At 31.7% G+C, this 25038-nt stretch overlaps 6 protein-coding genes and 1 long non-coding RNA gene across 9 annotated transcripts; 1 reads left to right on the top strand and 6 right to left on the bottom strand.

Moving 5' to 3' along the window:
- Window positions 1-7978: 7978 nt before the first annotated feature.
- On the bottom strand, window positions 7979-9971 carry LOC128394172 (uncharacterized). Its single transcript, XM_053354440.1, has 4 exons — window positions 9701-9971; window positions 8634-9499; window positions 8345-8562; window positions 7979-8263 (listed from the first exon to the last, which is right to left on the bottom strand). The coding sequence occupies exons 1-4, from the start codon at window positions 9747-9749 to the stop codon at window positions 8164-8166; spliced, it is 1233 nt and encodes a 410-aa protein (XP_053210415.1). The 5' UTR covers window positions 9750-9971; the 3' UTR covers window positions 7979-8163.
- A 1018-nt stretch (window positions 9972-10989) lies between these two features.
- Window positions 10990-12886, bottom strand: LOC128394052 (RNA-binding protein cabeza-like). Its single transcript, XM_053354293.1, has 5 exons — window positions 12417-12886; window positions 12244-12341; window positions 11881-12178; window positions 11635-11801; window positions 10990-11423 (listed from the first exon to the last, which is right to left on the bottom strand). The coding sequence occupies exons 1-5, from the start codon at window positions 12883-12885 to the stop codon at window positions 11154-11156; spliced, it is 1302 nt and encodes a 433-aa protein (XP_053210268.1). The 5' UTR covers window position 12886; the 3' UTR covers window positions 10990-11153.
- Window positions 12887-12943: 57 nt separating this feature from the next.
- Window positions 12944-14952, bottom strand: LOC128394053 (GATA zinc finger domain-containing protein 15-like). The gene is made up of 2 exons (XM_053354294.1): window positions 14302-14952; window positions 12944-14266 (listed from the first exon to the last, which is right to left on the bottom strand). The coding sequence occupies exons 1-2, from the start codon at window positions 14540-14542 to the stop codon at window positions 13521-13523; spliced, it is 987 nt and encodes a 328-aa protein (XP_053210269.1). The 5' UTR covers window positions 14543-14952; the 3' UTR covers window positions 12944-13520.
- Window positions 14953-15758: 806 nt separating this feature from the next.
- On the bottom strand, window positions 15759-17690 carry LOC128394014 (S-adenosylmethionine synthase-like). The gene is made up of 5 exons (XM_053354248.1): window positions 17472-17690; window positions 16639-17315; window positions 16326-16508; window positions 16074-16207; window positions 15759-15990 (listed from the first exon to the last, which is right to left on the bottom strand). Exons 1-5 carry the CDS (start codon window positions 17536-17538, stop codon window positions 15888-15890), a joined length of 1164 nt encoding a protein of 387 aa, XP_053210223.1. The 5' UTR covers window positions 17539-17690; the 3' UTR covers window positions 15759-15887.
- A 932-nt stretch (window positions 17691-18622) lies between these two features.
- LOC128394015 (NADH-cytochrome b5 reductase 2-like) lies at window positions 18623-20840 on the top strand. Of its 2 annotated transcripts, XM_053354250.1 has the most exons (5): window positions 18623-18716; window positions 18942-18979; window positions 19128-19274; window positions 19395-19574; window positions 19956-20840. In XM_053354250.1, exons 2-5 carry the CDS (start codon window positions 18968-18970, stop codon window positions 20526-20528), a joined length of 912 nt encoding a protein of 303 aa, XP_053210225.1. In that variant the 5' UTR covers window positions 18623-18716; window positions 18942-18967; the 3' UTR covers window positions 20529-20840. The 2 variants fall into 2 exon arrangements, with proteins under 2 accessions (XP_053210225.1, XP_053210226.1); XM_053354251.1 differs by lacking the exon at window positions 18623-18716 and having other exon boundaries at window positions 18731-19047.
- Window positions 20718-21504, bottom strand: LOC128394016 (uncharacterized). Its single transcript, XM_053354252.1, has one exon. It carries the CDS (start codon window positions 21400-21402, stop codon window positions 20809-20811), a length of 594 nt encoding a protein of 197 aa, XP_053210227.1. The 5' UTR covers window positions 21403-21504; the 3' UTR covers window positions 20718-20808.
- Window positions 21505-21759: 255 nt separating this feature from the next.
- Window positions 21760-24073, bottom strand: LOC128394017 (uncharacterized). Of its 2 annotated transcripts, XR_008326297.1 has the most exons (5): window positions 23776-24073; window positions 23559-23577; window positions 23240-23397; window positions 22307-23165; window positions 21760-22192 (listed from the first exon to the last, which is right to left on the bottom strand). It is a non-coding gene; the product is annotated as an uncharacterized LOC128394017 (long non-coding RNA). The 2 variants fall into 2 exon arrangements; XR_008326296.1 differs by having other exon boundaries at window positions 21760-23165.
- Window positions 24074-25038: the final 965 nt, after the last annotated feature.

Raw genomic sequence — 25038 nt, 5'->3', positions numbered from 1 at the left:
TCTCACAACATGTCCAATATTCGCAACTATTTGTCACTACACGTTTTCTATATATAAAATTTGATTTAATCAACAAGTTTGCATTTCGAGTTGATTTAATGAACCGATAATCCATAATCAGTGATAATTAAAACTAAATAACTCACAAAACTAATCAAAATATTAACTTTCGAAAACTATTGAAAATTTGGTACAAGATGTCGAATGAATGATAAAAAACGAATGAGAAACAAAGAAAATAGACATTCTGTTAAATTCAGTTCAATTTATTCAAGTTGATTATCTTCATGAAAAATCCCTAAAGAAGTTTAATTAGTCTAAAAAGGTTTATTTCTTAAATATCCCAAGAAATCAAAATTAAGAAGTTTTTTTATTTAAACTTTTTATTTTATTTTTGCTCAAATGACTTTTGCTTAATTGAATTTTGCCCAATTGTTCATTTGCTTGATTGAAATTTGCCTAAATGAGACGAGCCCCTTTCGATGGATAGAAAAAGTATTAGAACTCGAAAATGATCATTAGTTGGAGAAAACTTTTTTTCGTTACTTTTTCTGATCTAGAAATTTGTTCATCTATTAAGCTTTTCCTTACCCAAAGGCAGATTGTTTTTTTTCCTCAGCATCTTGAGAGTAAAAAGAGGAAGAGGAAGTGAGAAGGTGAAACTGTATTAAGGTGAAAAAATATCGGTTTAGTAATAATATGATCATCGTTGTAAAGGATAACCCATTAATTTAATTCGGTTCTCTTTTTCTCTTGCTATTCAACGGAAATTGTTATTTCATGTTAACAGAATTTCATCTGGAAAACTGAAACTTTATTGTTATTTTTTTCACCAACAATCAACAAATTGTTTCGATATTATCAACTGATTAGTTTTCCATTTCCTTCAATTCTCATGGGTCGTAAAAACTTTTCAAACTATCAATTGAATTAGTTTAATAATTTTTTTTTTCAGTAAAAATCCATTAATTTCATTCAATTATAAACCAATTGAGCGAAATTAAAATTTCAAAAGTAAACAATTAACACTTAATATTGAATAAATTGTATCATTAATTTCAATTATGATTATACAATTTGAAATAAAGATCTGACACTTTCCAATTTAACCAAACTCCATTTCTGCTTTGCTAATTAAGTTAATTGCAATACGGTTTATACAGAAATTAACATGTCTGGTGAGTAAAATTATTTCATCACCAAATACAATTAATTTCAGATTAACTACATATATTAATATACGTCAAGAAAATTAATTCATTCATAATATTTAGAATAGGAAATAAGTTCAGATTTATGGAAATGTTAATGCTTTAAATACAATTGTCAAGGATTTTATGAAGCTTGAGGAAGCAAAAAATGAGATGCAAAAAGTTTATCAAATTATCTTTGCTTCTTACTGAAAGAAATTCAGTCAGAACTTTTTTTCTCCTACAATGAGTATATCAGAATCATATTATATCCAGGAAGTTAAACTTTAGTCCAAGAGGAAGAAAAATAAACAAAAAATGTAAGATAAATCGCTTTATTTGCACAGAGAATCAAAAGTTTTTACAATATTACATGATGAGAATAGTTATTTCCTCTTTGCTGAATTTTCAGTTCCTCCAATGAGATTATCATGATTATATCGGACTCATTATGCCAGAATGTACTTGAAGAAACTTGTATATACATCATTTAGATGATCATGTTGAAAACATTTCATAAACATTGGGTCAAAGTGGGTTAGGTGATGATGAGGATGAAAACATTGACCAATATTTGATTAAATTACTTGCCATGAAAACCGGAAGAAACTTTCATGTCTTAATCAACTTTAGTGTTAGCATGTGGATTCAGTTGAAAAGATTATTATTATAATATTGATCATATTTTTAATCATCCTCATCACTCAAAATTAGATTGATAAGTTAAAGACAAGTAGGTAAGTATTGACCATCCAAAAAGTAAAGATGACCACTAGTACAGAGGCTAAACTGTCCAGTTGACCCAAGATAGTAGTAAGAAGATGTGGGAATTCAGTGTCTCTCTCAGTAGTTGATTAATCAAGGGAGATAGAGAAAGATAGATGATGATCAATATTATAATAAATATATACAGGAATATCTCTAATATTTTGATGGTCACTAAGTCCAAGGGAGTGACCAGTCTATTTACTAGAATGGTCAAAATTGTCTAAGTAACAATAAGGAGGCAAAAACTGGATCACTATTCAATTCATACAGAGTGTATTGATTATACTGTTGATCATCATTATCCACATCATCATCATTATAATCTCAATCGACTATTGTTATTATTGTTTTTACTTCTTGTTGAGTAACTTAATATAATCATCATGAGGAGATGATGACGATAATAATAATGAATCTAATATTAGGTTATCATGGAACAGGAAAAAAAACATTGATTATTTCAGTCAATATGGTTTTGACTTTTGTCTTGTTGTTTACATTCTCATTGATAATCAGTAAATGGTCACAATTATTTTTATGGTCAGTTAATTTCACCATCAAAACGAGTGCTGAGTCAAATAATTAAAAGGAGAAAATGATGACCATTGGGATAAAGTTCTGGAAAAGTTTTGACCACTGAGAGTTTGACCCTGAACTTTTCTGTTTCATTATTAATGTTAGTTACAATTTTTTCTAATTGTCTTACGGAAAGAGTTTATTTTCATTTAATAATTAAATAAATTCTACAATGATTCCAGAATGAATATCATGTTACGTTTAAAAAAATATCTCTACGATCATAACAAACTTATGGATCAATATTGACCTTTTTTCGCTTCGTTAGATTTTTTTTATATTAATTTAACTGAATTAGAGCCTTTTTTGCACAATATAGTAGTTGAATTCATTAAATAGAGTAAATAATGACAATAAAGATGACGATTTAGTTATCAAATGATCATTTGATGCTCATGAAAATCAATTGAAATTCTAGAAGATGAAGTTTCTACTTAGTCTCTCGGTTGTCAAACAGAGATATTCAGATAACTATACTCAATGTGTTCAATTTGAATTTGTAATTTTAGACAAAATTGTAACTTTTTATCATGTTTTCCCATTTAAATTGCTTCAGAATTTGATCCCATGCATCCCTATTGAAAAGCGATAGATGTACAAACAAAACATCAAAGATAATAGTTCATGTATGTTACATGAACTTTAACTTGGAATTGGAATTGGATTTTGATGCATCAGGTTATCATCATGTTCCATTGACCGTAAACATAAAAATAATATTGCTCTTTCATCATTCAATAGAAATTCTAACTACCATTCAAATAAAATATCATGATGCGATCTGAATATTATCCATCGTTGGTAATACAGCAATGAGACAATTTGATTGTTATTTTAACTTTTGCACTTGGAATCAAATTACATACGTTGACAGGCAAGTTATAAACTGAACTGGATCAAATCCCATGTCTGATCATCTTCCATGGTTAAAATCACGATTCATATTTCAAGAAAAACTTTGATTCAATATTCAGATAAAAAGATAGTAAATCAAATTGGAATAAGAAATTCAAATGAGAAAAAAGTTTCATCTTTTTTTAGCTCATGAAATCTTGGCTCATCAATTTAACTCCTTTTGAAACTTGTAATTTATAAATCAATCAATCACCTCATCATAATGTTGAAACTGTAATCACAGTCAATATTTAGTGTCATTGATTGTCACCTATCAATTTAATAACCAATTTACCTGGAAGGCTTTTTCTATCACTGAAACTCAATCATCGAATTGCTGAAATAACTCATGACAAAGTCTCGTGGTGATTGAGTATCAAGGTAACAGGGATAATGTGTCCTGAATGAAAACGCAAATTAAGGCCAAATTTTCCGTCGGAAGTGCGTTTTACGCGAACGGTGAAAGTTCAAACGAAGAAATAATTTCATATTCAGTGTTTTCTTTTGGATCAGCAATCGTACTTTGTATGGAGGCCATTTCTCTAGCAAAACGGATCATCAACTGTAAGATTAATCGTTTTAACTTGAGTTGTACTACTGTTGATTGTTTATAATTAAATGGTAGTAATTAGTATCATGGAAATGTTTCATTCTGTTTGCATTTCTTTGATTGTTAACTTTTAGTTTTCTACGATGAATTTTAATGAGATTTTGATACTCAATTGTTTGAATTAATTTATTTACATTTAGTATCACAATTATTTTTATCAACATGACTGATGAATGAATCCAAGCCTAACAATTAAATACTAATTGTTATTTTAATTGTAACTGAGACAACTAAAAGTGGAAAATTCTTTGAATTGTCTTGTATAATGATTACTTTTAATTCAGTTCTTCATTCATTTTCATTACGTTCAAAAACGTTACGATTTGTTGATTTCATTCGTTAATCATGTCGATTATCTTCAATTTAGATGATCAATGGCTGATTATCATGTAATCATCAAGGTGAATAATGATGAAAAAGGTATTTCTTCATGAGAAGAATAATTTATTTGCAAATTCTTTCTCGAATTAACTTTAGAAACATTTACTTTTCAAAGTGTTTCTGTTTCCATAGGTGTAAACAAATTTAACTCAGTTAAATTGTCTATTTGTTTAGCTTAACTGTTGTAAATCGTAAAGTATTATTCAGATAATAATAAATTTCAATCAAATTTAGAATCTGGACAATCAGTAAATTGCAATCAATAATTTAGATGCGACCTCTTTATCCCTCAATTTAAATTGAAAAATATTGCTTATTTTCACTGGTCATTCATATAAAACATTCATGATTCCCTTTGCTGTTAAGTAAATTACTCGCTCAGACAATCAGATAATCATGATGCATGATTTTGATCATTTCATTGATCAAGAGGTAACAGAACTGAGAGAAATCAGATATCTGAATAATGCCCATGTAAAGTTCTGAGTTCAGCTCTTGACAAACTAAAAATGTCACATCAATTGTGCTCATACAAGTACTAATCTGTCAAATTGACAATTATACACTCGATATTGTCAAGATAACTCTGACAATTAAAACAAATTGTTTAACTAGAATTAAATTTAACCAACTAGTTAAAAAAGCTTCTTTTCTCGATCTCTAATATCATTTACAATTCCGAGTTTCCAACTAATAATAATAACCTAATAATATGTACTAATGCTGAATCAAGAATTGTCTCTAAATTAGAACAGATAAAATTAATATTAATCGATGGCTACTTTTCTACGTTGATTCGAGTTTTCGTTACAATTAAATAATTTATTTCGGTAGATTGTTAATCGTCTTTCGAGTTAGAAACAAACTTTATACAACCTCAACAGTCTCGAACTTTTTTTCCTACAGCTCTTCAATTCTGAACTTCTCACTTATTAAGTATTCGACTTTTTTTTGGATAAAATGGTTCACGATTCATGAAGACAAACGATTAAATGAAATACAATCATTTTCTGTAATTTTAATCAATCATGCAATCAAATTTGTCTGACAATTTATTCTGAATTTGTGCTAAGTTGATCAGGTATGCAAATTGTTTTCTCGTTGGTGTCAATCAAATGTGATTTTTTTCAATCTCGATTTTAATAATCAATTAGTATGACAATAGACTAAAAATTAGAGTACATATTAGACTCACTAGACTATCATTAATTCAGCCAGTTAATCATTTGAAAAAAGTATTTTCTGCGAGATGATTAAGCAAACAATTTATATGAATAGCTGAGTCTCTTTATTCATTTCTCATATTAAACCCTCAGGCAATATTCAGATTTACATGTTATCACTTTACACTAATGTATAATCACCATAATAATCATCAGTGAATATGGACTGAAATGAAAATGCCGAGAAATAATCAGTTTCCATTGGAAATCAGTTTCCACCATAGTTACCTTGATTCACTTTCATTGTATTAAATATCATTATCTTATCAAATATTATATATCATCAACTGAGTAAGTTATTCAATTCAGTAAATTTGCAGACATCATCATGATTTTCAGTAGCAATTCATGTAACTCCATTACTGTATTAGAATATTAAAAGTTAACTTCAACTCTACATTCCCATGAAATAAATCATTACATTCAGATATTATTATCATGTTAACCATCATCATGATTATTATTATGTCGGAATGTATATCAATCCATTTAATGATGTTCTCAAAATTGAATTGGATTAACTTAATGGTCGATTCATTCATGGTTATGATTATATATATATTTAAGTGGGGATGAGAATTGAACAGAATGTTCCTTGTAAATCCTGAATTTCCTAATGAACTTTACCAGAATAGTTTTTCAATCTTTCCACTTGAATAGAAACTCATTATTTATATTTGAAACAACTCTCACCACCTACAGGGAGTTGAATTTATATGAATATTTTCATGATTAAAATGTTGTTTATCATTTTTATACCTCATGATTATCCTTTTTTTTCAGTAGGTAAAACATTTTAAACCAATTAAATACAAACATTAACATGGTTAAACTGACAGAGATAAAAATAGTTAATCATTCCCAGTGGGTGACGATTCATAATCAAACAGTAATATCGTTTGCATGATTATTATCACCATGAAATCCATACACAGATAATAAAAGCCATTAGATAAAAATTAAAGACACCAATTGATTGTGATATTACTAAATCATTTGACAGAATTGAATATCCATCATGATCAATTGGTGATCTATGGATGATGGTGATTAGTTTAATCCGAGGGATCAACTATTAATATTATCTGAAAGGTTGAATAAAAGTATCAGATTAAAAATCTCATTGAGATTTTCCATCAATTGCAACAATTTAAAGCTCGTTAACGATCAATTATCAATCAATCAATGAGATAATCTTAATGATAATCAGAAAACAACATTCGGTAAGATTGGAATGAAACAGTTAATGACATTTGATTATTTCTTTTTCTTGTCACAACCCATTTATATCTTTTTTTAAACTTTAATCTTAATCTTAATCTTAATCTTTTATATGGTCACTATTCCCTCATAATTATTGCTTTCGGCTATTTAGATTATCTCATGTACTTCCTACTCTTTATTCAGTTAATTGGTTTTGACTCTGATAGAAATGTCACCAATCTGATTTACTTAGAAAAAGATGAGATTAACAGAAAAGATTGTGTTTGATCAATAAGATAGTAGCTGATAATCATCATGATCATTTGAATCGTTTCATTGAGCTACTACATGGATAATTTATCAGAAAAAGAATGAAAAAAAACCCGGAAAAGTAAAGAATCATCAACGTTTACATTTGATAATATTAATAGAAACTCAGATATTACATTGGATTAAATGAAAAAGAATTTGAAAAAAAAAGAAATACAATAAAAGATGATTTTCTTGTTATTCTCATGAATAAATAAATTGCTCTTTTAATGAACATTGAGATTTCTTTGTATAAGTTTATGGTCAAGGTGAAGGTCAAGTCTTTATTCATCTTCATCTCTCTCTCTCTCTCTCTCTCTCTCTCTCTCTCTCTCTCTTGTTACCTTATCATCATCATCTTCTTAATCCACACTCAGTCCAACCCCCTCCCGATCTGTGGATCAATCAAGTACCAGGTATGAAGAGACCGGTCTTGGCCCGTCTTCTTATTGACCTTAACTGCCCAGAGGTTTTAAAGAAACCAAATACCTCAATGATTACATGTGGTCAATAGTTTTCATTCCCAATGGTTGAGCTTCAGTAAATTTTAATAGTCAATTTAATCACCATTGTGTGATTAGAGTAAATTTATCTCATTTTCATGGGTAATTAGCTGATTGCTATGAATTGGAAACACAATAGTTAACCAAGAACTGAATAACCAAAGTTTCACTTAAAACTGAATTTCTCATGCACCACAAATGAAAATGATACACTTTTTGAATTAATAACACAAATTAACCAACAATTATCAGTTAATTGTCATTCAATTAAGTTTGCGTATGAATTGGTAAAAAAAATTAACTACAGAGATCATCTTGATATTGTTATGTTGTTAAACATGTTGGTTTTTATTGAAATTGAATTGATAATGAAAGTGAGTTGAGTTGATTAGGTGAAAATTGTAATAATTTAATCAAACGATGACCCGTTATTATACATCCTGTGCAAGTAAATTATTACCTGAGGTGGGTTAAGGTGGGTTAAGGTGGGTGATTGTGATGATTGATTAACCACTGAACGGTCTGGCAGTGGTTGATGAAACCAAAGTTGATCTCATTCGGTTCATGAGGTTGGTAATGTCGGTTGTGATTCGGTTAACTCGAACTCTGTGAATTTTGAAAGGAAACAAAGTTTTATTAGTTTGTTGTTGACTTAAATTGTTGATCACAATCAATCAGTTTATTTACCTTAAACTTTCAAAGAAAGCGTTGCTTGGATAGCCAGCAGTTCCTGAGCCATCGTCAGCGGGTGGGGCAGAAGCTGAAGATGCAACAGCTTGAAGGGCTCGAAGTCGATTCTGAAGACGTTGTAAATTGTTTTGTACTCCTCGTAAATAGGATCTCATTGATCGCATCATAGCGGCGGTCATGTATCGTCGATTGGCCATCAAATCTTCAATTGATTGCTATTGATTAGATTAGAGGTGGAAAATGGTTAGAAATGAGGAGAAAAGTGATTTAAATGGTCAAGACTTACATCAAGATTGTGAATGGTCATTTCGATTTGATCAACCATACCAGCAATTTGCTCATTTTGACGGGCATCAGTTGAACTGGGCTCAATAGCGGGCTCTTCTGAACCAGCTCCATAAGAAAGTGGACTCAAAGTGGATGCAGCATCATCTTTCAAGTCAGTATTGAGATAACCTTTTATCTGTTGTTCAAGGTCAACAAGTAATTTGGTTGCCTGGTTGATTGGCTCAGCAAGATAAGCTGAAATATCTGAGCTGGAGGATGAAGCAGAGGCAGCAGTTGCTTCAGGCTTAACCTCATCAGCTTTGACAGGAACAACCTTGATGGTTGGTGCAGCGAGAGCAACAGCTACAGGAACAGAATCAGCAACTGGAGCCACTTGGGGTGAATTCTTGGCAACTGAATCCTCTGAAACTCCTGCTGAGTATTGAGATGGAGCTTCAGTTTGAACTTCAGCAACTGATGGCGATGCAACTGGAACCTCAGCAACTTTTTCTGAACTTTCCACTTTCTGAACTTTTTGTACAGTTGAAGATTTACCTTCATCTGATTTACCTTTTTTTACTTTCTTTTCGGGAACTGAATCAGAGATAATTGTTGACACAGTGGCGAGTTTGTCAACTGAAATTTCATCCTGATTAGAGACCACTGGTGATTTTGATTTATCAGCCACTGGCGAGATCTCATCTAAGCCAACTGATGAAACTGGAGCAGCAACTAAATCATTGACAACCGAATTACCTTCAACTCCATCAACTGATGGAACGACAGTTTCTGATTTAGATCCATAGAAAAGGATTGATTCAGTTGATCCACTTGATTTTGATTCAACTGATTCAACAACAGGTCCAGCAACAGGTAAACCATTACCTTAATTGTAATAAGAGAGAAAAAAATTAATCGAATAACCAAAAAAAAACAGTCACCAATTAATTGTAGAAAATTATGTTCAATTAAATATTCCATGTTAATTTCAATTCTAATAAAAGTTGAATCAGTAATCAAGTGACTTATCAATCAACTTGATTCCAGGATTAGATGAAATTATTAATGAATGAATAAAAATCTTACCGATTACAAAAAGAGAAACAATAAAGATTGAGATGATTAATCCTTTCATTTTGATTGAGTTAATTATTGTAACAACACTTTCGCTGATCACAATTGGAAAAAAAATGTTCCCGTTTCAATTGAGCACAATTAAAGTTTTTCAAGTTAACTGATCCCAGAGTGAAGTTTAAATGTAAATGACTTTCACTGGAGTATTTGGTTTCTTTATAACCTGTGGTGGGCAGTTAAGGTCAATAAGAAGACGGGCCAAGACCGGTCTCTTCTTACCTGGTACTTGGTGGATCCACAGATCGGGAGGGTTGGACTGAGTGTGGATTAAGAAGATGATGATGAGATAATAGAAAGAAGAGAGAAAGGGAGGTAAAGAGAGAGAGATGATTAAAGATCAGAGATGAAGATGAAGATGGAGAATTAGAAAAATACTTACCTTTACTTTCCCCTTGATTCTTGCAAAGAAAATCAATAATCCGGTTGTTTGAGATCATTGGAATGGCCACAAAAGGGCAATACATTTATTCATAAGATTAACAAGAAAAACATCATTTATTATCTTCCTTTTTTATTTCTTTTCGGAACTTTTATCAATCTTCATCTTCATATTTCATTTGATTCTTTTTGATTTTTCCGGGTTCCATTATCATCTTTTTCTAATAAAATTATTCCAATTCTAATGATTGATTCAAATAATCATCAAGATAAATTCTCGGTGAGTCTCTTGTTCATTTAATTAACAGATCTGTTAATCTAAACTTTTTCTAAAGATTGGTGACATTTCTATCAAAGTCAAAGCAATTAATATGAAGGAAAGTAGGAAGAGAATAGGAAGTACATGAGATAATCTAAATAGCCGAGAGCAATAATCATAGTAGAATGGTGACCATGTGAAAGATGAAGATGAAGATTAAAATGGAAAAAATAAAAAAGTAAAAAAGCTAATCAAATGTCATTGATATTTAGCGTAATCACAAAGCTTTTAATCCAACCTTTTATCTCTCAATTTGAATTATTTTCTTTTCTCAACCCTTTTAATGTCTGAAGAGGTAAAGGGCAATGGCTTCCAATTTTATTCGATTACTGAACTTCTTTTTTCTTATATCTTTTTGATTGTGCGTTTCACTTTAATGAGCGGGTTGAGAGATTAAGTTGTACCGGAGTCTCAATACAAGTGGAGTTTCTCGCGCTTTTTCACTAATTTACTTCTTTTATGACACTTGTATTTCTAACTCTTATTAGCTTATTAACTGACATTTTTTTTATACTCTCATTACTGAATTATGTCGATAAATAGCTTTACAAAAGGTCTTTTGACTTTAATCTTTGTTACCAGAGTTTTTTTTTGCTCATTTGAAAAAGTTAAAGAAGTTCTAATCCACGAGTATTAAATTGATATCTCTGTGGAAAAGTTGACCTTGACCGCATGACTTGAGATCTGAAGGAATTTAATAAGATCCTATCAATATGGTCCAGGACGTCTATCATGACCTCTGCGCATAGGTCCACCTCGCCCTCTCATTGGTGGACCACCACCTCCTCTACCCCCCCTTGGACCATCACCGCCACCACGACCTCGACCACTGCCCATATCACCGTCTCTAGGGCCAAAACCTCCTCGGCTACCTCCCATTCCTCCACGGCCCATTCCACGGCCACCACCTCGATCACCGGAGCCACCGCGACCTCCGCGCATACCTCCTCCATTACGTCTCATACCATCTCCTGCCATCTGTATTAATGGAAAAATTTTCATTTATTTTGGCGCCTTTAAAGGGTAAAATCAAGTTAAAAGCTAAACACATAAAATAGAATTCTGTGAAAAACAGAACGCAAATTTATCGCTTTTGAAACTATGCTCACTTGTCAAAAGATTTTGTAACAAAAAAAAACTCTAGTCGATTGGTACTCAATGGAAAATTCAAAATAAAAGAAAAAGTTACCTCTGAATGCAGTGAACCTCCATCTGAACCGCCCGGAGCTCCTCCAGGTTTTGGTGCTTGACATCGATTACATTCTGTCCTCCATGCGAAATTATTGTTCCCACAACTTGGATTAGGACAATTCCAGTCTCCATCTCTACCACCACCTCCAGATCGACCACCAGGTCCTTGAATAGATGATAAGAAATAAAAGAGAAACATATGAGTATCATGGTAAAGTAATCTCAGTAAATTAAAAAAACTAACCTCCGGGTCCACCTCCACCTCCGCGCCCAAATCCTCCACCCATGGGTCCACCTCGACCTCGACCTCCTCCACTGCCTCCTCCTCTACTTCCACCACGAACAAATCCACCTGGTGGTACTTTTCTTTGAGCCATTTCTACTTTAATTGTATTTCCCCACAGTTCTTTACCATTAAACCATGATATCGAGGAATTGGCAGTTGGAGGATCATCATAAGTTACAGTGGCTTCTCCTTTGCTTTGACCAGAGTCTTTATCTCTATAGATCCAAATTTTATCTCTACCAGTTTTTTTATCTTTCTGTAATATAAGAAAACAAAAATTAACATTGATTCAAATTGTATAAGATGAAGAAAATTACTTACTTTTATTAAACCAATGGAGCCAAAATATTCGGCAATATCAGTCTCAGTGGCTGTTTTTGGTAATCCCGAAACAAATACAGTGTCATGCATGTATTCAGCTAAAAAGAAAAAAGTGACAATGAGTTTAAACAAATCAAGTGACAAAAATACAAAATAAAACAAAAAATACAAACCTCCATGAGCTGAGTGTGAAGGTGGTCCCTGTGACTGATATCCACCGCCATAACCTCCTTGGGATGCATGTGAAGGTGGTCCTGGTGGTCCTTGTGATTGATATCCACCACCACCGCCACCACCATACCCTCCTTGAGCTCCATGTGAAGGTGGCCCGGGTGGTCCTTGAGATGAGTACCCACCTCCTCCTCCTCCACCACCACCACCACTACCATAACCGCCAGCAGTTGAATGTGAAGGTGGTCCAGGTGGACCTGGTGGACCCTGAGATTGATAACCACCGCCACCACCACTACCATAACCTCCTCCACCTCCATAGCCTCCACCACTAGGAGGATAACTAGAAGATGCATATCCACTAGAATTGTACCCGCCTGGAGCTGAATTAGATCCATATCCCCCTGCCATATAGCCTCCGCCATGAGAACTGCCAGAAGCACCATAGCCACTACTTTCATATGTGTCCATGTTTATTTTGTTTGAATAGACTTTCAAACAACTTTAAAAAAGAAAATCACAATTTAAATTTAGACAATAAGTTAATTAAATTTATTAATAATAAACCCAAAAAATAAATATTCCACAGAAACAAAAGAAAAGGATGAAAAGAGAGCAACTCGAAGGGAGAATGTGTGATACATACAATTGGCACGCGAGTCGCCACCTCTGTTTCTCTTTCTTTTGTTCGATTACAAGTGAAAAGAGATTCAAGAGATGAGAAAACAGAGGTGGCGACTCTTCTTCGAGATTGTTTGCAAGGAAAAGCTTATTCTTTGGTAGGAGGAGAAGAATATCCGCAAGTGCGCAGATTACAAATATGTGTATCTGGTATTACAATCGTAGAGAGAGAGAGAGAGACGGTAGAGAACAAGAAAGACAGAGGTTAGAATTCAAGAGAAAGGGAAGAGAGAGAGAGAGAGAGAGACTGAGCTCTTTACAACATGAGAGCATTTATTACAAATTTTCATAGGGTCGGTCTCTCTCCTTGGTGCTAACCCATTCAAATAGCTTACATTTGGTAGGCAAGTCTGTTAAATATTCGGTTAGCAGGAAAGAGAGAGAGAGAGAGAGAGAGAGAGGAAAAAGGAAAATTGAATCGGGATTTAAGGTCGATTATTGCGTTGCCAGAATGATGGTTTATTCCATGGGCAATATCGAAGTGTATGAGCTTTTGCTCCACCGCCATTCTGACAAATGGGACAATTGTAACAGCGAAGAACAGGACAGATAATGTTACCCTCTGGACATTTGAGAATGTGACTCTTGTAAAATGCCGGTGGATGACCATTGTTTTTACAGAAAACACACTCGGTGCAAGTTGGATTACGTCGACGAACCCTTGGTGGAACATAAGAAGCTTGAAGACCATTTAAAGTACTGTTAGCAGCCAATGAATTATCAGAGTTATTATAACTACTATTGACCATAGAATGATGATTGTTATTATTACCAATACCAAAGGAATTATTGGTATTATTATTGATGGTGTTTGGATTAGTCGAGTGTTGTTGATGTCCAGTGGTAAGATTGTTATGATAATTATTGGTATTATCTCTGTTGGAATTAGTTGCAGGATTGATGGAATTATAATTATGCGAGTTAATTTGATTGTTATTGGTGTTTGATAAGTGATTTGAATTTATATGATTACGGGGAGTGACCGAGAAAGAAGAAAATAAATCCCTGGTTCCAATAGGAGGGCAACTTCTCGGTGGAGCGATCCATTGATTGTTATAATCATAACTGTTTAATCCTTTGGTATTAAATGGGTTTGAATTAATACCATTGATTGCATGAGTTAAATTACTAGAATAGAGGCCACCACCATTACCATCAACACCAGTGGTACCTCAATGGTACCACAATTAGAATTGTTGTTAACACTATTACTATTATTAGTAATATTGTTATTCTCACCAGCGGGTGTAAGATTAGAGGTAGAATTTAGATTACCACTAAAATTGAACAATCCATGTTGATCATTGGTTGACCATCCACTTGAAAAGAGTCCATTAAACCGATCTACCAGTAGATTGGAATGAGAAAATTCAGAAGCCTTGAGATTGAAATCAATGGGCTCCGAGAATTTGGGTGGACGACGCTTAGAAAAACTATCCATTGCCATTGGAGAAGAAGAAGATTAGATGGAAGATTAGATGAGGAGAGACAAAGATTAAAGATGGAGATACACAACACACAATAAAGAAGAAGAAGAAGAGAAAAAAAATAATCAAATTCTAATCAAAGGCAGAAAAACGAACAATCACAAAATGATTAGATTATCTAATGAGAGAAGGTAAAATTTAGAGAATAATCAATAAATTGTTGACAAGGTAAATAAAAGAATAGAATAAAATTACTCGGTGATTAACTGTAAGGGAAAAGATTTGATTAAACTGATTAAGATTCACATTGACTGTTTGGCTTTTTAATAAGCAGATTAACAAGTGATCAGGCTCATTGTTTTTCCCTCCAACTTTTCACAATCTTAACCATTGATAAGAGAAGAGGGAAATTAATTTGTTCTTTCGTTGAAAGAGAACAAATTGACTGGAGGGAGAATGAGGGAGAACCAGCAACGAGAGAGACACTTTTCTTCTTATCGCAACTGTAACATTGTCTCTTCGTAATCATCATCATTTTTTTCATCATCTTCTCATCATTTTCTCACCAATCGTCATGCGAACATAATTATTGGTATTTGTTTGTTGTTCTAAAAAGCTCATGACTCATACATTTGTTTTTCCCTCATTTGTTTTCTTGCAATTCTTTCCCTTGGCTTTTAATTGTTGACAATTAGGTTCATCAAAAGATGTTATTTCTTTTCGTTTAAATTGTTTCTCAAACAATTAGACCAACCACAGAGTCTAATTAGTTGACAATCTCAAGGGAAACAAATTGTAATTTCTTCAAAATACCACAAAAAGTGAGATGAAAAATTTAATCTTCTTTTCTATTGGTCATCAAATTAACATTTTCACATCTATTGGTTAGTTTTGATTCTCTAACAGATTAATCAGATTAGATTGATTATTGATCTTGTTTGGTGATTATGATTGGCAACTTTTTCCTTCCGTTCAATGTTTTCCCATCAATTTGATTTTCGATTTTTTCCTCGAAAACAATCAACTTGATTCTCTTCTTCTTCTTTTAATCCATTGCCGTAATCTCAACGTTCCAAACTTAATTTCTTAGATATTATTATTGAACAATTGATTGTTAATCGAACTGTCATTTCGTTTTTTTATTCTTAATGGTTGAATTATACTTTGACTCACTTTTTAGTTGTGGGTTAAAATTGTCTTAGTTAACCAAGAAAACAAAAACAAACTAATGAAAAATTTTAAGCGCAATTTTTTAATTATTGATTCAACATAATTGCTAATCCGAAAAATGAATGAAAAGATGTTACAATATTCAGATTATTGCAAAAGTGAAAAAAAGTTATAAGATTTCAGAAGATGTTTAATTTAAAGTTGAAGTTGTTTCGCTACCTCCCACGGGAACCCTTCCCTTCCAAAGTGACCCCAAACTGCCGTTTTTGAAAAGATCGGTTTTCGAAGACCCAATTCCCTGAAAACAAAAATGGAAAACAAAAAGTTAGTGAAAAAAAGTTGAAATTATTTTCTCTAGTGGTTAAGGAGAGAAATAATTACTTAATGATTGTTCCAGGTCTTAGGTCAAAGTTTTTCATAACTATATCATGCAGTTGTTTTGACGATAAAGATGAAGTTCCATAAGAAAATACTGTAACTGAAAGAGGCTCTGAGATACCAATGGCATATGAGATCTAAATTAATGAAATAAGAGATTTAATTAAATGTCAAGAGATTAATGAATGAACAACGATTAATTAAATGAGTCAGATTACTCTTGTTTATATTATCTTGTTATCGGTTAATATTTACCTGGACACTACATCGTCTGCATAGTCCACTTTTAACAAGCGATTTAGCGACCCATCGAGCGGCATAGGCTCCAGATCGATCTACTTTGGTAGCGTCTTTACCAGAAAAAGCTCCTCCTCCGTGAGCACCCCAACCTCCATAAGTATCGACGATTATCTTACGTCCAGTGAGACCGGCATCAGCCTGACAGAGGGTGAAAAGAGAGAGAGAGAGAGAGAGAGAGAAAATGTCAATAAATGATTGATTGATCCAATATTTAAAAGCATATCTTTCGTGTTAACTGAATAAAAAGTCACTTAAATAGTCAACTTACCAATGGACCGCCAGTGATGAACTTCCCGCAAGGATTGATGTGATAGATTGTTTTATCATCCAAATATTTGTCAGGAATAACAACTTTAATCACCTTTTCCATAATTTCTTTCTTAAGTTGATCCATTTCAATCTCTGGTGAATGTTGAACAGAGATAACAATAGTATGAACTCTTGATGGTATAGCGGCTCCTTTATCGAAACGATATTCACAGGTAACCTGAGTTTTGGAATCAGGTCGAGCCCAAGCAAATGTACCATCACGTCTAAGTTGAGATAATTTTTCATTCAATTTATGAGAAAGAACAACAGTTAAAGGCATACACTCTTCAGTCTCATCAGTAGCATAGCCAAACATTAACCCTTGATCTCCAGCACCTAAATGTTCATCATCTTTATCAGTCCAAACACCTTGGGAAATTTCTTGAGCTTGATGTTCAATGGCAACCAGAACATTACAAGTTTTATAATCGAAACCTTTATCACTACTATCAAATCCAATGTGTTTAACTGTTTGACGAACAACATCTTGATAATCAACGTGAGCAGAAGAGGTAATCTCGCCAAAAACCATGACTAACCCGGTTTTACTAATAGACTCACATGCAACCTTAGCATATGGATCCAATGCAAGGTGAGCATCCAAAACAGCATCACTAACCTGGTCACAAAGTTTATCTATTAGTGCATAGCAACAAAGAGAACAATATAACACAAATAGAAAAGGTTAAAAATAACAACACAGTAAAATAATTAAAAGAGAACAAAAGAGAAAGAGAAAGAGAGAGAGAGAACAAAAAGAGAACAATAATAAAAAAAGAAATTCTAATTTACCTGGATGTCCCTCTCCCACAGATTCAGAGGTGAACAGGAATGTACCATCGTCATCAATTGAATTCATCCTGATTGAAATTCGATCAAATTGATTGTTAATTAGAAAAAAATTTAGAAGATGAAAAAAATTTAATCAATTGTGATAAAAGAATGAGATAAAACTACAATTAGACCAAAGGATGAAGACACCACGAGGATTTAAGGAGTAAAAGTAACAAGATAAATGAAAATTCATCTCGGAAATGCTGAGAAAGAAAGAATTCCATCAACGCCATCTATTGTTTGAAAAGAATAGAAGTTAATTTATTTTCTTTAATTACAATTAATCATTTTGTTTAGAAAATGAATTTTTAATTGTTACCAATAAATCAGCGTAACTGTCAATTAGCTCGTATATTGTATTTACTTAATATCGTTTTAATGTTTTAACTTTAGTTCAGAACTTTGGTTTAATCTTAACAACGACAACAATCAACTTGAATGTACTTGAAGTGAATTAGCTGATAATTAATTTGTTCCGATAACAATTAAAATTAAAGAATAACTTTTACCTTGAACCTTAATTGTTAAAAAGTTGGAAAGAGGAAAACTAATCTACTTTAATTGTTGTTGTTGTTACTTAATATCATATAAGGCAAATTGACTAATAGACAAAGTAATTTAATATTTAATTAGAAAATGCAATTTAACAATCAATTTACAAGGAAATTGATCAACTAACAACAATTAGTGATAAGTTATTTGTTTAATGAAATTAGATGATACGATTAATTTTCTCGGAAGTTAATTAAATGTTAATTAGTTGAAAGAAAAGTTTTTAAATAGTTAATTAAAAGATCAATTTCCTTTAATCATAATCTCATCATTTTCATTCATTGAAATTGAAAACAAACAAACTAATCAACAATTAACTATATGAATCGTAATCGTAATTGTGATTACAATTTAATTTCTACTCTTTCAACAATTATACTAATCAAATTGGTGAAGGAAAACCAATCAATCATTAACATAATACTCTAATGGATTGATTAATCCATTAGTCGTAACCATCGTTGATTAAACTAATCATTGACCCGATAATGATTAAAAAAAGGTGATTGATTAAGTGTAGATGTTTGATTTTGTCACAATTAAGTACCGACAATTTAAGTACATAAAGAGACTTTGACAATCTGCTCAATTCGCACTCAAAGTCAAGGTTTCAATCCAAATTGTTGTTATAACAATTAACTCGGTGACAAGGTAACAATCAACAATCAACGATCCATATTTCCATTAAATTTAATTAACTTTTCCATCATAACGATTACAACATTTTCTCATTTTCAGCTTATCTCTTGTACTCTTCATGTCTCATCATATGTTTTCTGTTTGTTACTCAACCGAAAGACTCAGTTGATGTTTACACTTTTACTTTGATTGTTGTTCCTCATTTTTAATTGATTTCTATTTAATTTCTATTATTAGTGTCACATCGTTGATTGTTTACCAATATGGGAATTGTGGTGAGTAATTATAACGTCAACAATAAATTAATTAGTTTCCCAGTTTCAGTTTTCATCCCTTCTTATTGGTTTGTTTACTTATTTTTTGTCATTCGTTTCTATCTAATCCTTGGGCCTAATTAATTTTTGTTTTTCCTTCTTTTTAAAGGCTAATTCAGCTGTAATTGGTTCTATTACTACATTAATTGTTGGTATTTTTATATTTCTATGGATTAAAAAGGGTAAATCAAAAAGTAAAAAGAGATTACTGATGGATTCTAATGTCAAGTATCAAGTTCCATTGCTTGGTAAAGAGGTAATTACTATTTTCCTTTTACTCTTTGAACCTCAATTGTTGAATTGAAGGAAAATGGGTCAAATTCTGGTTAATCAGGTAGTCAGATATCTAATTGTCTTTTTAATTTTTTATGTATAGAATATCAATTGGAATACTCGACGCTTTAGATTCGGTTTACCTACGGAAGATTCTGTTCTAGGTGTTGGTCCTGGTGAACATATTTATCTATCGGCTAAAATCAACGGCGATTTAGTAATTCGTCCTTATTCACCAATCACTGGCGATGAAACCAAAGGCTATTTCGATCTCATTATCAAAGTGAGTATCTTGATGTCTTACAGCTTAAAACAGAGACTTTGGCATCTTCGTTTTGAAGAGTAAATCAACTTATCGATTGTAAATCTTGACAAAATGGTTACCAATCAACCTCATCAACAAGTACTCAAGTCTAATAACAATTTGTGTCTTATTTGGATACAAAACCATTACATGTTAGCTTAGTTATCAAATTAAATCGTCAGAGGTTTTGATAAATCCAGATAACCACTAATGTTATGAGAAACAATATGATGAAAGTTTCATATGATCTGAACAAGATGATTAAATTGGATATAATCAATATATTGATTTCAAATTCAACGTATTGTAGATCAATGTCAATTATATTTTCTCATCACGTTACATTTACATTATTTTCAGGTTTATTTTGCTAACCAAAACCCAAAGTATCCTAATGGAGGAAAAATGTCTCAATACTTGGAAAGTATGAAAATAGGAGAGACAATTGATATTCGAGGTCCTGATGGAAGAGCGATTTACATTGGTAATGGTGATTTTCTTATTAAGAAAAAGAAAACTGATCCATTGGTTAAATACCATTACGATAAATTGGGTATGATCGCTGGTGGAACTGGCCTTACACCTTTGTTTGCCGTTTTACGTGAGATTATTTCAAATCCGGAGGATAAGACACAAGTTTCATTCCTATTTGCAAATCATACATCAGATGATATTCTTTTACGTGAAGAATTGGACCAAATAGCGTCAAGATTTCCCGACCAAGTTAAAATCCATTACACTTTAGGTAAATCAGAAGAGGGTTGGCAACACAAAGTGGGTCGGGTTGATGATAATATGATCCGAGATTGTTTGTTCCCACCAGCTGATGATACGATGATTATGATGTGTGGTCCACCGGCTATGGTCAAGGAAACACTTCAACCAACATTGGACAAAATGGGTTACAGTGAATTGAGAAGACATGTTTTTTAAAGAGGATCCATTTCAATTTCTCTGTCAATTCCTTGGCCCCTTCCTTAAAGATCTCACAATCTACTTCTCTACAGAGGAAATGTGAACATTTACAAGGATCAAGTATTAATACTTAAAAGATGAATGGATAACAGTTAAAATGGAAGGGATAAATTACTATTTTGAAAAATCAAATAGAAACAGTCAATAGACCTGATGGAATCCATTCATCTACATGCTACTACTTATGTGCAATTACAGATATATAAATATGTTTGTAAAAAAAGGAGATTTACATGACTCAATTAAATTTTGCAGAATTATTTTGTTGAATTATGTTTAACTTTTTAACTACTTCTTTGTGAACAGTATTACGATAAGATCTTAAAGTTGATTCGTAATGTTGAATAGTTGGTAAATCCAATCCAATCTCAGCGAAGGCGCGATTAAGTAAATCAATGAAATCATTTGGACCTCTAAAGTGTTTGGAATCATCTGAAGATCTTAATAGATGTGTCAGTTTCTTAAGATAATCACCAGTGATTTGGGTTAATATCTCAATGATACTTTCACTGGTCTCATGGAATCCAGCATGAGTAGTAATCAGAATGATAGATCGTTTCAACAATTGTTGGACAGATTCTTGACTTAAGAATCGTGATAGGTGATCATAATCATCACTAGAAGAAGCTTGTTTAAGTTCTAAACATTGAAGATCATCAGAGGAAATAAGAAAATCAGAAGATGAAGATGAAGATGAGGAACCGGCTTGATCCAATTTGGTTAACAATCGGAGTAATTGAATAGTATTAATAACAACCGGATTACCAACAGGAAGATCATTGATATCGATCAACTTCTTATCATAATGACTGATAAAAACAGGTTCATTCATCCTTAAACAGAAACAGAGAACAATTAACTAGAAATAAGATTAACAAGGTTAATCAGCAATTAATCAATGAAGGAAAACAATTGAACTAAAATTTGAACACAAAACCGAAAAAAAGTGAAAATGTAAACAAATCGAAAGTGTTGCCATCTAACAACAGGAAAGGAAACTAATCAAGATGAACTTTTTTCTTGTATCAAAATGAAAGAAATGATCAACTAATTAGAATCAAAATTAATTAAAAGAAAATTAAAAAATCAGTTTACAATAATTGTAATTAACGTTTAATTTACTTCATTGATTGTTGTTTAACAGTGAAAATTATATTGATTAAGAAAAAATTGTTAACCTAACCCATGATAATCATAGAACTGAATTTATAATCAACTGATTGTGGAATAAAAAACTTTCCTAATTGTTATAATATTTGATTTTTGCTCATTTTGAACAATTTAATTAAATTAGAAAATTTTATTGTAACAATTAAATTGGTTCTGTTTTTTATATGATTTCTATAAGGATTTAATTGTTGATTGAAAATGAATCTCTTTTTGTTTGGGATTGTTATTTTTTCTTATTAATTGTGATCAGTTTAATGTTTTCAATTTTATGTATAAAATTCCAAATTAACAATTAACTTTGTTGTTGTTGTTGTTGAGCAATTTGTGATTAGTTTAATGATTTAATTATCATGCTCTGGGTTTAATACTTGGTAATATCGTTAATGGTTTCCAATTGTTTAATATCAATTGTCGATCCACACATTGGACAAACGGGTTCACGATTTAATAGCCTGGAAAATATTGATTATATTGATGGTTGTGATTTAATAGTGATGGTTCATTGTTTTTTGATTGTTGCTAATCAGTTAAATCAAGTAAGAAATTAGCGAAAATATCAACATTACCTGTTGAAGTTGCTAATTTAAAAGCTTCATCGGTACACTTGGAAAGGATTAGAAATTTAATCGCAGATTCGATATCGTTGATCTTTTGGAAAATCAAGCGATCATTTTAGCTCCTTCTAAACTACCAGAATCTTTTACCAATCTAACGGCTTCACTTGGATTAAGCTTATCGAGAAGAAGACGAACCGAATCAATCGTTAATCCAGAGCTTAGATAAGCTTTAACATCTTCTTTGTAATCACCTTGACTTTCCTTGATTCGGCCATATTGATTAAGAATATCAACATTAGTTAAGGAAAACTTATCGATCAATTGTCCAACTTTTAGTGTATTTCGAACGGACAAATATAATTTAGCCACTTTTTCACCATCACCACCCTGTTCATAAAGTTGAGTAGCTTCTGAATAAAGTTTCAACGATTCCAATATAGAATCACATTCAATGTGTAATTCATGGTCATCAACCAATTCCAAAGCAGCTTCAACTTATTCGATTCAAATATCATGAAACTCATGATATAAAGATTCCCATGTCAGTTAATCTCAGGAGAAATAGATTCTTCTTATTGAGAATTAGACTAACACAATTATTACCTGTCGATGAATTAATTGTATCTCGAGGTTGAATTGTGGTAAAGGTTAAAAATGAAGGTTAACCTTTAAATTTCTTTTACTCGTTCCAACGGCAAGAAGATGATCTTTTTTTGACCAAACCAACATGGTTAACATGTCACGAACATCGGTGTCAACTCTAGACATCTTATGGACACTCGAATCCCAAAGGTAAATTATCGGTGATTTACCACTAATTGCACCTAAAATATTACCTTCAACATTCCATGAAAGTCCAGTACACTGACTGGGCACAATAAAGAAAATAGAAAATAATTTAATTTCTTTTTCTTGATTGTTTGTTTCGTCTTTTCTAATTACCCTGGTAAATTAATTGTATCGATTTTATTTCCATGTCAATCATGAACTATCACCGTATTATCATAGCCCATTGTAACCAGGTAACTTGCTTTATTCGGCTGCCAAATTATGAACACAGGACCCGAACCATGGGTTCGTTCAGGTATAGTGAGTACACGCTGATTAATAACAATGATATAAAACAATGAACGATTAAATCTCGATAATCTTGAACTTCCCATTTGCCTCGAGAAAAACAATTGAAACAAATGAATGACCAGAATATTGGTCGTGATCATTGAATTTCAATAGATTGCAATCGAAAGGAAATCAAACTTACTTTCATAATTATTTGTTTCCTAATAATTTAAACGAGTGAATAAAAAACAAGAATAATAATTTACTCAACAATTAAAACTCTTAATAAATCAGATATTATTGTTAACAATGTTGATGAATTAAAATAAACAATTGGTTTCATGGATTCAATTAGATTGAAAACAAAAACAAACCAAAAATTTGTGATCATCAAATTGATTTAGTTGTTAATAATTTACCTGGATGTCCCTCTCCCACAGATTCAGAGGTGAACAGGAATGTATCATCGTCATCAATTGAATTCATCCTGATTGAATAGTTGGTAAATCCAATCCAATCTCAGCGAAGGCGCGATTAAGTAAATCAATGGAATCCTTTGGACCTCTAAAGTGTTCATTCATCCTTAAACAGAAACAGAGAACAATTAACTAGAAATAAGATTAAAAAGGTTAATCAGCAATTAATCAATGAAGGAAAACAATTGAAGTTCAATTATTGAACTAAATTAATCAGTAATTATTTGAACACAAAACCGAAAAAGAAGTGAAAAATGTAAACAAATCGAAAGTGCTGCCATCTAACAACAGGAAAGGAAACTAATCATGTTGAACTTTTTTCTTGTATCAAAATGAAAGAAATGATCAACTAATTAGAATCAAAGTTAATTAAAAGAAAATTAATGATTAATCACCTAAAAATACGATCATTTTGATTGATTACACTTGTTGACATTGAAGTTAATTAATTAAACTTAAACCAACTTAAACTCAAAGCAAATCTCCAATTCAAAAAGTGGAAACAATTTAGAGAAAAATTTTATTTAATTTTTTTCCTAATCACAATTAGTATTTATATTGTTAATCACAATTAAACACATATAAGGTAGACCATTAAATAGCCCAATTTACTGATCCCCTACTTTTAGATTTGTAAACGTTTTAATTTAAGTCTTTTACTTAATTACTTTTAGATGATTAGAAACAATTTTTTCCTTAAACCATCAGCTGATTTAATCTTTTACTAATTAATTGCAACAATTAACCTAAACTTTGTGTCGTCCATCTTAATGTCAAGGACAGTTTATCAATTTTAATCATGTATCGGTTTAAATTACAAAGTTGAAATTGACATTTTCAACTTAAATGATTAAAAATCAATAATTTAAATTTAAACTTTTCACCAATTGATCAAATTTAATTTAATCTCGAAGACGAAACAAAATGATTAACTTTTCCCTATTAAATTTTAATTGAGTAAAAAAAAAATTAAGGAAAACAAATGATTAACTGATTGCATCAAACTAATCAGATAAAATAAGTTAATAAGTCGAAAAGTTAATCAACTGATTAATAATAAGGGTCGAGATTGACCTGAACTAACTGACCAATTAAAAGATTTGGTCAACAATTAAATCTATGGATGAAAATTTGATTAATTGATGATTCCTTTTCTTTCCGTATAGTTGATTGTTCATTGATTATAAGAAAAATTTAACAATCAAT

The sequence above is a fragment of the Panonychus citri genome, unplaced genomic scaffold (assembly GCF_014898815.1).
Source record: "Panonychus citri isolate SS breed McGregor unplaced genomic scaffold, ASM1489881v1 Contig00139, whole genome shotgun sequence".
Taxonomy (NCBI): domain Eukaryota; kingdom Metazoa; phylum Arthropoda; class Arachnida; order Trombidiformes; family Tetranychidae; genus Panonychus; species Panonychus citri.
This window is presented reverse-complemented; position numbering and strand designations above follow the sequence as displayed.

Excerpts from the sequence above, each read along its gene's own strand:
- LOC128394172 (XM_053354440.1), bottom strand. The coding sequence starts at position 9,749 with ATGAAAGGATTAATCATCTCAATCTTTATTGTTTCTCTTTTTGTAATC. Across the intron at positions 9,500-9,700 it reads TGTTTCTCTTTTTGTAATCG|GTAATGGTTTACCTGTTGCT; the intron begins GTAAGATTTTTA and ends ATTACAATTAAG. Across the intron at positions 8,264-8,344 it reads GCTTTCTTTGAAAGTTTAAG|AGTTCGAGTTAACCGAATCA; the intron begins GTAAATAAACTG and ends CAAAATTCACAG.
- LOC128394052 (XM_053354293.1), bottom strand. The coding sequence starts at position 12,885 with ATGGACACATATGAAAGTAGTGGCTATGGTGCTTCTGGCAGTTCTCAT. Across the intron at positions 12,342-12,416 it reads TTCACACTCAGCTCATGGAG|CTGAATACATGCATGACACT; the intron begins GTTTGTATTTTT and ends TTTTCTTTTTAG. Across the intron at positions 11,424-11,634 it reads GAGGTTCACTGCATTCAGAG|ATGGCAGGAGATGGTATGAG; the intron begins GTAACTTTTTCT and ends CCATTAATACAG.
- LOC128394053 (XM_053354294.1), bottom strand. The coding sequence starts at position 14,542 with ATGGCAATGGATAGTTTTTCTAAGCGTCGTCCACCCAAATTCTCGGAG. Across the intron at positions 14,267-14,301 it reads TATTACTAATAATAGTAATA|GTACCACTGGTGTTGATGGT; the intron begins GTGTTAACAACA and ends GGTACCATTGAG.
- LOC128394014 (XM_053354248.1), bottom strand. The coding sequence starts at position 17,538 with ATGAATTCAATTGATGACGATGGTACATTCCTGTTCACCTCTGAATCT. Across the intron at positions 17,316-17,471 it reads TGTGGGAGAGGGACATCCAG|ATAAACTTTGTGACCAGGTT; the intron begins GTAAATTAGAAT and ends ATGCACTAATAG. Across the intron at positions 15,991-16,073 it reads AGACCTGGAACAATCATTAA|GGAATTGGGTCTTCGAAAAC; the intron begins GTAATTATTTCT and ends TTTTGTTTTCAG.
- LOC128394015 (XM_053354250.1), top strand. Across the intron at positions 19,275-19,394 it reads TTCCATTGCTTGGTAAAGAG|AATATCAATTGGAATACTCG; the intron begins GTAATTACTATT and ends TTTTATGTATAG. Across the intron at positions 19,575-19,955 it reads ATTTCGATCTCATTATCAAA|GTTTATTTTGCTAACCAAAA; the intron begins GTGAGTATCTTG and ends CATTATTTTCAG.
- LOC128394016 (XM_053354252.1), bottom strand. The coding sequence starts at position 21,402 with ATGAATGAACCTGTTTTTATCAGTCATTATGATAAGAAGTTGATCGAT.